We start from the raw sequence: 12016 nt of genomic DNA, 5'->3' as shown, positions 1-12016 counted from the left end.
AGACTCTTGAGAGTCCCTTGGACCGCAAGGAGATCCAACCAGTCCATTCTAAAGGAGATCAGTCCTGTGTGTTCTTTGGAAGGAATGATGCTAAAGCTGAAACTCCAGTACTTTGGCCACCTCATGCGAAGAGTTGACTCATCAAGGACCCTGATGCTGGGAGGGATTGAGGGCAGGAGGAGAAGGGGACAACAGAGGATGAGATGGCTGGATGGCATCACCGACTCGATGGACGTGAGTTTGAGTGAACTACAGGAGTTGGTGATGGACAGGGAGGCCTGGCGTGCTGCAGTTCATGCAAAGAGTCGGACATGACTGAGCAACTGAACTGAACTGAACTGAGACTACCGCTGTTGAAACTAGAAATACAGGTGTTAAAAGTATCAAGCAGTTAAGAGCCTCTGATCACACGTATTCAAACCAAACCCGGTCTGTTAAATGCCACTGACTAGCTCTCTGACATTTATTTCAACTGCCTGCATCTCATTTCCTCAACTGTAAAATGGGGATATTAGCAACTATATTAAAGCAGAAGCATAAGCCAATACATACAAAGCCCTTACAACAAGCCTGGCATTGAGTGAGGACTCAGAATGTTAGGCGATAGCATCAGCCTCTTCACTACCACCACCACGAGAATATATGTTCCACAAGGGCAGATAATTTTGCCTGTTTTGTTCACAGTCATTTTCTCTGCACTTATGGTACCGTGCAGGGCCCTGTGGGGCTTGTGGGTACAAGGTCTTTCTGTGTCCCCCACTTCTTTGATTATAGGAAACAACCTTCATTTGACCTACATGACCTTCCCTGAGTTCCAATGGGCAGACTCAAGCAGTTGTTAATTAGGGAGGGGAGGGGATGCGAGACCAGGGAGAAACAGTGGAGAGCAGCCTTGGGGCAAGGTCCTGTTTCCGCATCAAGGGATACACACAACAATATCTTTGAGCTATTTTGCAGATACTGAAACCCCGTCCAGGTGGGAGAAGTTAATAATTAATGATGGTATGCTGCCCACAAGCATGCAGACCCCAGACCAGCTGGACTGAAGGTCGGTGTTGTTGACTCCTACTTATCTCACCACCAACCCATTAGAAGAATATCCACAAGCTTGATCACGGCCTCTGTGAACAATTACTGTAAAACTTGTCACTATCTTCCCCAAGTGGGGCATGTGGTTCAGACGGCATTAGCCTGCTGTGTCCCCCTTTGCCTGGAAAAGCAATAAACCTATTCTTTTCTGCTAAGTCGCTTCAGTCTTGTCCAACTCTGTGCGACCCCATAGATGGCAGCCCACCAGGCTCCCCCGTCCCTGGGATTCTCCAGGCAAGAACACTGGAGTGGGTTGCCATTTCCTTCTCCAATGCATGAAAGTGAAAAGTGAAAGTGAAGTCGCTCAGTGTGTCTGACTCTTAGCGACCCCATGGACTGCAGCCCACCAGGCTCCTCCATCCATGGGATTTTCCAGGCAAGAGTACTTGAGTTGGGTGCCATTGCCTTCTCCACCCAAAACTCTGTCTCCAAGATTTGATTCGGCACTGATGTATGGAGAAACTGAGCTTTCAGCATCACCTATAAGGCTGCCTGACACATAGTGAATGATCAATTAATACTTGTTGAATGAATAAATCCTTAATTATGCCATCAGCAGGCAGTTATTATAAAAATGATGACTTCTTCCAGGTATTGGTTCCAACCTTAGCCCCAGTTCCTTTCCCTCATGTCTGCCTGCTGCTTTCATAAGCAGCCACCATGCTTCATGCTCAGATCTGGAGAGTTAGGAACTATGAGATCACTGATAATGGGTGAAACAGAGGTTGCTGAGGGTAGATGTCACAGGGCAAAAGGACAAGGCAGAGGTGAGTGGGAAGGAAGTGGAGGCAGCAAATCTCAAAAGAGCAGTTTGATTCTCCGATATAGTCAGTGAGTAAAGGACAAGAAAGAGAAAGTCAAGATCACAGAAAACATCTTGAAGGACTCAGGAAATGGTGAGCATGCTCCTTATCTAAAGGAGAGGATACAGGGGAGAGGAAAGATCAGAGACTTTCTGTACCTTCTGGAGGTAAACAAAAATGCAACAGAAGTCTTCATGTTCTTAGGAATACAATGGTAGTTGAAGTACCAAATTGTCATGTGAGTGAAAGACCTTTAAGACAGTTTTCTTTTTGTAAAATGTGGTATTTGTACCATCAGCAATACAAGGACAAAATTACTTTTCTTTTAATACGTTCTCCTGAGATATATTAAAACAAATATGTAACTGCTAGATCAAGCCTGTGATTTCAGACACATTATCACTTAGGGCAATGCTAAGAAGAAGAGAAGGAAGTCAACTAAATCATTTAAAGAAAAAATATTTAAGATAATATAAAGGAAGTACATACATGTTTCAAAAAATTACAGGTGCATGAATAGCTAATAGCTGGGAAACTTGGTCAAGGCTATACTCAACCCTGTTATACAGTCTGAATCTTGAGCTATGGGAGATGGCGTCAGCACCCTGGAGAGTGGTACACAAATACTGAGTCTCCGGGGGCCACTGGGTTAACCCCCAACAGCTGCCTCAGTGACATTCAGACACTTAGTATCATCAGCCTCTTGGTCATTACTCGAGGAAAGTCAAACACCAGAAGAAGCTGAATGGTTTTGTCTCTCACCTCTTGGCTTTTTATTTTTGATCATCTTCGATGCATTTAAAGCAAAAGACTTGAATGGAGCTTTTTGAAGAGATAAAAGTAATACCTGCTTTTCCAAAGACTTTCCACTTTTCCTTTTAATTTCATAAGCTGCTGACTTCTTCCTACTTGATTTATTCCTGGCTTATGCTATGCTTCAGGAAAAGCAGCACTCACACCTGGCATGTTCCATGATTTGAACACAAGGAAATGTCATCAAGAGAGGCTTAATGGTTTTTGTTTGTGGGGCATGAAAAATGAGGAGTTCTAAAGGTTAAAGTCAGAAGGTCTTTCTTGTCACTGAGAAAAATTCCAACCAGAGCTGAAAAGTAGGGATTATGGCTGAGGCCACTATCCTCCCACCAAAACTGCTCTCCCAGCATCCCTTGCTCTGAGGCACCTGACTGAATTCTCTGCAACAGCGTGTAGGCAGAAGTGACGGGTACCACATCCACATCAGGGCTTTTAAAAAGCAGCTTGTGCCTCCTCTGTACTCTTTCCCCCTCTGCTCTCTGAGTACAGACAAAAACAAGGCTGTAGGGACTGATGGAGCCATGTAGGATGGAAGGAACCTGGGTCACTTAATCACCAGATGGAGAGCGTGGGCAAGGCCAGAAACACCCGTCTTGGACTTTGCATGAATGAACACTGAACTTCTATTATGTCTGAATCAGTACAGATTTAGGGGGTCTGTTTGCTATGACAACTGAATCTACCCTACCTAGCTTATGTGTTTGGCTGCCACACAGATCAACCAGGCCCGGCTTGCTGTGGGGTCAGGAAGAAGAGACTTTTTTTTTTTTTTTCATTTTTGGCCATGCCACATATGAGATCTTAGTTCCCCAACCAGGGATTGAAACCACGGACCCTGCATTGGAAGTATGGAGTCTTAACCACTCAACCACCAGGAGAGTCCCAGAAGAGACATTCTGAGATTTTCCATTTACTCCCTCCCCTCTTGGCACAGTTAACTTAGCTCATCCTTTAGGTAAAACTCAAGAGCCTCTTTCTCCAAGAAGCCTTTCCTGACTGCAGCCAGAGCCAAACCCACTCCCTCAGGCTCTCCCAGCATACAGCAAACATCACAGTTGTACTTTACATCTGTTTAGTGTGAAGTTTTTTGATTAATGTTTATATTCCCATTAGGTTTTTAAGCATGCATTTTTCAAAATTCACAGAATGACATGCTACTTCATGCATTTTGTTGTGTGCAAATTTTACCTTAAAATGATCAAAAACAAATATTAAATTCTGGTGAAATGAGGTGCGTGCTGAAGAATTCAGGGTCAAGTGTACTGATGTCTGCATTTTGGTTTGAAATGCATTAAAGATAGGTTAATGTAGAGACAAAAAGAAGGATGGACATGTGATCGAGCATATATACAGTCAGGGACTTCCCTGGTGGTCCAGCGGTTAAGTGCTTTGCCTTCCAAAGCAAGGGATGCAGGTTCGATCCCTGGTCAGGAAACTAAGATCCCACATGCAGCACAGCAACCAGGCCCCCGAGCCATAACTAGCAAGCCCAAGAGCTGCAATGAAAGATCTTGCAAGACGCAACTTAAGACCCGATGCAGCCAAACAAATAAATATTTAAAAAGCAAAAAAGCATATATAGTCAAATGCTAAATGTAGAATCTAGGTACTGGGTATTACGGATGCTTACTGTATAATTCTTTCAACTTTCCTATATTTTTAACATTTTTTCCTGATAAAATGTTGGGGGGAAGTCCAGTGAGAGTAGGGTCTCTGAGTATATTACCTAAATAAAATGATTCTGTGTACAGTTTATGTTACACCACTAATCATAGCATTCTGTGGTTTGCTTCTATTTTTACTTGATACTGTGTCATGGATGTCTGTCCACAATGACAAACAGAGATATGAAAGATAGAAAGACCATATTCTTTTGAAAGTATCATGGATACACCATTATATGTTTAACTTTCATACTACTGATGAACAGTTGGGCTATTTTCATTTTTTCTACTTCTGATCGTTTCCTGTGATAGATCTTTTGTGCTGCTGGATTTGAGCTTTTTTATGTTACCTATATCACCATGACATGTACCTGCCCTCCCTACACCCCGAAGCCCCCCAGTTGGCCAGTACCCTCCATGAGCAAGAGTCCACAAGTATAAGGAAATAATAAGAAAACCCTCACTCAAACTTCCCCGCATAATTTTCTAAAAAGATCTGGATCAGACAAATCATTACCACAAGCACATCTGAAGTGTCAGAAGGCAAGTGATATTAGCATTAATTAAATATTCAATGGATATTCATCACGGTGCAGGCGTGCATGCGTGCATGCTAAGCTGCTTCAATCTTGTCCAACTCTGCATGATCCTCTGGACTGTAGCCCTCCAGGCTCCTCTGTCCATAGGATTCTCCAGATAAGAATACTGGAGGGGGTTGCCATGCCTTCCTCCAGGGGATCTTCCTGACCCAGGGATTGAACCTGTGTCTCTTATGTCTCCAGCACTGGCAGGTGGGTTCTTTACCACTAGCACCACCTGGGAAACCCGTTTATCTTCTAGTACTTCAGAATTAGGGGAATCAAGTTTACAATGTAAATAGTTGCATTTGCGCTGTGTATATACCTTATCAGGTCTTTCCAAGTGGCTCAGTGGTAAAGAATCTGCCTGCAATGCAGGAACTGCAGGAGACGCAGGTTTGATTCTGGGTTGGGAAGATTCCTGGGAGGAGGAAATGGCATGCCACTCCAGTATTTTTGCCTGGAGACTCCCATGGACAGAGGAGCCTGGCGGGCTACAGTCCATGGGGTCACAAAGAGTTGGACTGAGCACACAAAGACCACACACACATATATACCTGATCAGGGACTTTCTCTGCTTACTTCATAAACTTCCCTTGTATAATTGGTCTGGACAGTGCCCATCTGTCCAATTTACATATCTGCTGCACAATTTTAACCACAGAAATCACTCGACAACCACAGAGGTTAAATTCTTGAAAAGTGTAAAGGTTGGCAAAGCAGAAATCGAAGGTTCAAGAAATCATAAAAGGGACTTTCCTGGTGGTCCAGTAGTTAAGAATACATCTTGCAATGCAGGGGACAAGGGTTCGATCCCTGGTCAGGGAACTAAGATCCCACGTGCTGAGAAGCAACAAAGCCCATGCACCGCAACCACTGAGCCCTCGCACTCCAGAGCCCACGTGCCTCAACTACAGAGTCTGCGCGCCGCAATGAAGATGCTACATGCCACAGCTGAGACTCGACACAGCCCAACAGATACACAAATATATAAAAAAAGAAATCGTAATAAATAGAGCGAAGGATCAAACTATAAAAATAAACATTAAATAACAAAATAATACATGCAAATGCTCTGTAACAAGAGTCCTAGAGGGCATCCGTCTCCAAGAAAGCCAGAGATGCTGAGATGCCCTGCCCTCGTACGATGACCCTCCTGGGAAACACTCTCTCATGGCCAGGAAAGCAAACGAACTCTCCAAACTATGCCTCCTGTTCAAGTTTTTGCAACAGAGTTTACTCATTTGGAACTCAACGGCCTTCACACTTGCTTTGTCCCTTGCTTCATTTTCACAGGTCTTAGCAAAACGCGTGTGTCACTCTCTAGTCACTCCACAAATTAGTGCCGTGCTGAGCAGCAGGCTTTTCTGAGCCACATCTGACACTGTGGGCCTGGGGGAGGGGACGTGTGAACAGATTACCCAAAGGTCCACGTCTTTCATCTTTGGAAGGGGGAGCACTACTGCTGCCTTGTTCTTCCATGTATGGGATTTAATGTATATAGCCTACAAGATAACAAAACGGTAAAAAGTAGACATTCAAATATAAAACCACATTTGTCTAAAACCGTGGTTGGCAAAACGTGAGTTGCCCAGGATTGCTCTATGCTTTAAAGGATGGCAGAGGTTTTTGTTATTCTAGTTGCTTTCATGACATACTGTTGTTTTCCTCTGTGATTCATTTGATGCCACATCCCAGACTGGAACAGAACTCTCAATTATTATAACCGTTTCCATGGAAACGCATGATTTATTCTAATTCCCTCACTATTCCCCAAGGACCTGCTCTCCAATTCCTCTACAGCCCCCACCCCCCAAACCTAGTCCTTTTTGCAACACCCTCTGGAACTTCCACTCCTCAAAAACTTTCCAATCAGGGTTTCCCTGGTGGCTCAGCGGTAAAGAATCCACCTGCTAATTGGGCACAGGTTGGATCCCTGGTCTGGGAAGATCCTACATGCTGAGAAGCAACCAAGCCTGAGCACCACAACTACTGAGCCTGGGTTCTAGAGCCCGGGAGCAGCAATGACTGAAGCCCAAGCGCCCCAGAGCCCAGTGCTCCACCACAAGAGAAGCCACCCCAATGAGAAGCCTGCCCACCGCACCCAGAGAGTAGCCCCTCCTTGCTGCACCTAGAGAAAAGCCCACACAGCAATGAAGACGCAGCACGGCCAAAGAAAAACCTTTCCCATTTGTTGAGTGATCCAAAAGGTGAAGAATTACGTGTGCAGTCTGCTAACTTTTGAGACAACAAGGACAAGAATAAACATGCATATTTATATTTGTTAAATTAGCAGGGAGAAAACTGGAAAGATGCAAATTAAATCAACGAAACAGCTTATATATGGAGGGGCAGTAGCAGGGAGGGGGCATAGAAGGATGTGAACTTGGGTGGGAGCAAGACTTCTCAGTGTTTATCCTTCTAATATCCTTTTCATTATGAACCATGGGAATATACTGCTTATTAAAAATGTAATTTAATTTTTAAAACTGCCTGACAGCCTCAGCTTATTAGAACCTCTTCTTCATGTAGGCCACCTTCTTCCTTGTCATCATGGAAACCACACCATCCTTGAAATCCACATGCCCCAAGAGCTAGCATTTTAAATCTCTTGGCCTTGGGACTTCCCTGGTGGTCCAGTGGCTAAGACTCCGTGCTCCCAATGCAGGGGACTCAGGTTCAATCCCTGGTCAGGGACATAGATCCTGCACATGGCAACTAAATGTTCGAATGCCACAATAAGGACCCTTTTATGCCCCTGGAGAAGGGCATGGCAACCCACTCCAGTATTCCTGCTGGGGGAATCCCCATGGACAGAGGAGCCTGGCAGGCTATAGTCCACAGGGTCGCAGAGTCGGACACGACTGAGAGACTACGCACGGCACAAGCTACAACTAAGGCTCAGTGCCGTCGAATAAATAAATCTTAAAAACTAAAAAGCTTCCAGAAAGAAAGAGTAGAACATCCACAAAAGAGCAAGAGCCAGGGTTTTAGAATCTAACCCCTTTCTACTTAAAAAAAAAAAAAATCTCGTGGCCTCATCCACTTGTTTTTCATCCCTAGGCCTCTAGACTTCTTTCCCACACCAAGGTGATAAACCTCTTCCTGCTACGACTTCCTCCGGTCTAGATGCCACTGTTACACATTTATTCAGTACAGTTTTCCTGAGTACCTATTAGAACAGCCTCTGTTGGATCTGCAGTGGATATCCCTCTCCCCTGAAACCCTGACTCCCTTATTACCGTGATCTTCTAGGGCTAATCCCCATACTTAGCTCAAATCCACCATCTATTGACGCTACTCCGTCTCCACCCTCAGGCCGCTCAGAACTGCTGGCAAAAAGCACACAATGGCATGGACCTCTGCTATCACCACTGCCGATTCTTTAGCCTCCCAGACCTCCAGGCGGCTCAGCAATCTTACTCTGTGCTCCTACTCTCTAGTCCCACTCCCTGCCAAGGCTCTTCCACCTTTGTGCCACCATCTCAGATTTCTTATTTCACTGCAGTAGCAGGACGGACCTTGTGGCCCTTCGAGAAAATTCATGCATTCAGTCTAGGTCCTGCATGAATTCAACCCACAAGCACTGGAAGTAGGGCGGTGAACACGACACAGCTCCTGGCTCTTGTGGAACTCAGATCTTAGAATGAGGAGACAAATGAATAGACAAGCAAGAGAAGTATCCGCTGGTGGTGGGTGCTGGGAAAGTTAAATATAATGGAGAACGAATGCATGGCTCTTCTGAGCGGTGGTCAGGGAAGGCTTCTCAGAAGAGGTGACATCTAAGTAGAGAGGGAAATGACAAGAAAGAGCCAGTTCTGCAAATAATAAAGGAAGGGAACAGCATCACAGAAGCGCTAAGAGAAGAAGGAGCTTTGTACGTTTCAAAGAACCTCCATGCGGCCCAAGCACAGTGGGTGATGGGGAGAAGGAAAGAAAAAGAAGGCATCAAACAGAGAACAAGGACCAGATTTTAAAGAGCGATGTAAGCCCAGGACACAGGACAGAATGTATTCTGTTTATGAAGCCACTGGAGGATTTCAAGCAGGGGAGTGATTTGACCTAATGTAAAGCTTTTAAAAATAACTATGGCCGCTGCATGGATGTGTATTAATTACAGGTCACCAGAGTGGAAGCAGGGTAACCAGTTGGGAACGTCTGCAGTGGTCCAGGTGGTAATGTATGGTATAGATTAGGACTGAATTAGTGAAGATGGAGAGAACTCAGTAAATTCATGATATGTTTTGTAGGAGGACCTATCTAGACTCACTATTATGCGGACCTGGGGTAAGAGGGGGGCCAAGGAGGAGTAGAGGATAATTCCCAGAGTTTTGACTTATGCTATAGAGATGGGAAAGAAATTTGATACTGAGTTCATGGAATGAGATTGATGTGAGACGTGTTGGTGGCACACACAGGGATTAAAGGACTCAAAACAACACTAAACGAGTCAGGAATACTTATAACGCAATCTCAACTTCAGTAAAACAGCATCTCCTGGTATCTATAAAAGCATCCAGAATCGCTCTACAAGTCCCAGAGACATCCTTCAACCATGCGGCTGTTTGAAAAGAGCCACTTCCATTCTCAGCTGCAAGAGTGATCTTTTCCAAAACTGAATCTGATCATGTCACTTCTCTGCTTAAGATTCTCAGTGGCTCCCCACTGCATTGTGAGTCAAATCCAAACTCCTCGTTACTGCTCTTAAGGCTCTGCAAGATCAGGCCCCTCCCACCTCTGCAACCTCACATCCCACAACCTCCCTCACCTCATGGCATTTTGGCCCAGCACCTCTGACAGTGCCTAGAATGTGCCCAGCCCTTCCCTACCTCAGGGCTTTTGCGCTTGCCGTTCTCTCTGCCACAAACAATCTTTCCTAGGTCTCTGAATGTATGGCTGGTTAATTCTCAACCTTCAGGTCTCAGTTTCTACATCACTTTCTCAGTCTGAGTAGGTCCTTTCTTTTTTAAAAACTTACCTTTTAATCAGAGTATAATTGCTTTACAGTGGTGTGCTAGTTTCTGCTGTACAACCATGTGAATCAGTTGTAAGTATATGTAAAACCCCTCCCTCTTGAGCTTCCCTCCCAGCAGCCCCCCATCCCACCCCTCTAGGTTATCACAGAGCACAGAGATGAGCTCCCTGTGCTGTAGAGCAGAGGGAACCACTAGCTATCTACTTTATACATGGTCGTGTATTTATGTCAAAGATACTCTCTCAATTCGTCCCATGAGTGGGTCCCTTCTTTATCTGCCTGTGACACAGCACTCCATTTATTTCCTTCACAGTACTGGTTACCAACTGGAGTGTAGCTCTATTTACTTTTCACTCTCTCCCTCCCTGGAACATAAGCCCCATATGAACAGCAAATGTGCCTGCCTTGTTAGCTGGTTCCTTCTGCAGCAGGTGCCTCCACCCAGCCACACTGTACCTTGCCAAAGCTGCCTTTTCCCAGCACCATCAGGAAGTTAAAATCGGTCAGTTTCATCCGGTCCCTGTTGCCGTTGTTGTCAAATTTGGAGATGGTGTTGGTCGTCTTTTCTTCAGGAGTCTTGGGCCCAGGACCGATCTTGGCTCTCTGGAGGGAGAAGCACATAGAAAACATCGTCAGAGTTGGAGGATGCCTGCGTTAAGTGTTCAAACTCAAGCGCGGTGGCAAGCTGTGGATCCTGCAACTTATGCCCCTGACTCGGTGAAAAGCACAGCCCAGTATCCACGGTGCAAACTCAAAACGTGAAGGCCAGACTTGGCACCTCCATGTTTCTTTTATCCCTCGTGTCTCGTCCACCACCAGAAACTGTCATTGCTTCCTCCCAGCTGTCTTGAGAATTCCTTCCTCCTTCCATCTCCACCTGTCATCATCTCTCACCTGGACAACCCACCCTGGCTCCCTCCACACTGGGCTTTACATGCAGCAACTGTGACTTTCATGGCTTCCCTGGCTCAGATGGTAAAGAATCTTCCTGCAATGGAGGACACTCGGGTTTGATTCCTGGATTGGGAAGATCCCCTGGAGAAGGGAATGGCAACCCACCTCAGTATTCTGGCCTGGAGAATTCCAAAGACAGAGGAGCCTGGCGGGCTACAGTCCGTGGGGTCACAAGGAGTTGGACAAGAGTGGCTAACACACACACTGGGACTTCTGCTCCTTCACACTCAACCAAGTCAACCAAGCTTAAAATGCTTCAGTAGTGACCCAGCATTTTTAAGATCCTTGGGTGCTTTCATGGGCCCAGATGACCCAGTCTGATCAGGCTCTCCCCACTTTTCCAATCTCTTCACTTCTTGGGTCCTTCTTCCCTACAAACCCAGCTTCATTGTCCTTTCACATCCTAGAGTCCCAGGGCCCTCCTACCTCAGAGCCTTTACACTTACTATTGCTCCCGTATGGATGATTATTCTCTCCCCTTCACCAACCTAGTTACCCACATTCTCTGCTCCACATTCTCACTTTCTTGGGGAAGTCTTCCTGGATTCTCTGTCTGGGTAAGACGTCCCTATCTGCTCCCTTCATCCACCTCACTCTCCATTTATGCTGCAGGTTAACTGTCTGTTCGCTTGTTTTCCCAACAGACTGGAAACCTTCCAGGGCAGGGAGTATGTCTTATATTCCACAATATCCCAGATAACCAGCAAAGTTTCCAGCTACATATTTTGTAGGATAATGGATGGATGAGGCCCACGTTGGTCCTCAATGCAATCGGGGAGAGGCTTGCTGTTGTGAATAGCAAAATGATGCCTCCGAATGGCAACAAATTCCGTGAAATCAGGGGAGAATAGGAGACCAGCATATTTATAATTGGAGTCTAAAGTTGCAGGGGGAGCAAATGAAGCAACTGACAAACAACTAATCTCAAAAATATACAAGCAACTCCTACAGTTCAACTCCAGAAAAATAAATGACCCAATCAAAAAATGGGCCAAAGAACTAAACAGACATTTCTCCAAAGAAGACATACAGATGGCTAACAAACACATGAAAAGATGCTCAACATCACTCATTATCAGAGAAATGCAAATCAAAACCACTATGAGGTACCATTTCACGCCAGTCAGAATGGCTGCGATC

At 45.3% G+C, this 12016-nt stretch overlaps 1 protein-coding gene across 1 annotated transcript in view; it reads right to left on the bottom strand.

The window, feature by feature from the left end:
• The window catches only part of PRKCB (protein kinase C, beta), a 476951-nt gene that overhangs the window by 84336 nt on the left and 380599 nt on the right, over nt 1-12016 (bottom strand). The window contains exon 13 of the mRNA XM_010837422.1: nt 10379-10525. Within this exon, the coding sequence (XP_010835724.1) occupies nt 10379-10525 (147 nt within the window). The remainder of the gene's footprint in view (nt 1-10378; nt 10526-12016) is intronic.

This window comes from Bison bison, unplaced genomic scaffold (assembly GCF_000754665.1).
Source record: "Bison bison bison isolate TAMUID 2011002044 unplaced genomic scaffold, Bison_UMD1.0 scf7180017864072, whole genome shotgun sequence".
NCBI lineage: Eukaryota > Metazoa > Chordata > Mammalia > Artiodactyla > Bovidae > Bison > Bison bison.
Note: the sequence above shows the minus strand (reverse complement) of the source record. Positions and strands in the feature narration are given on the sequence as shown.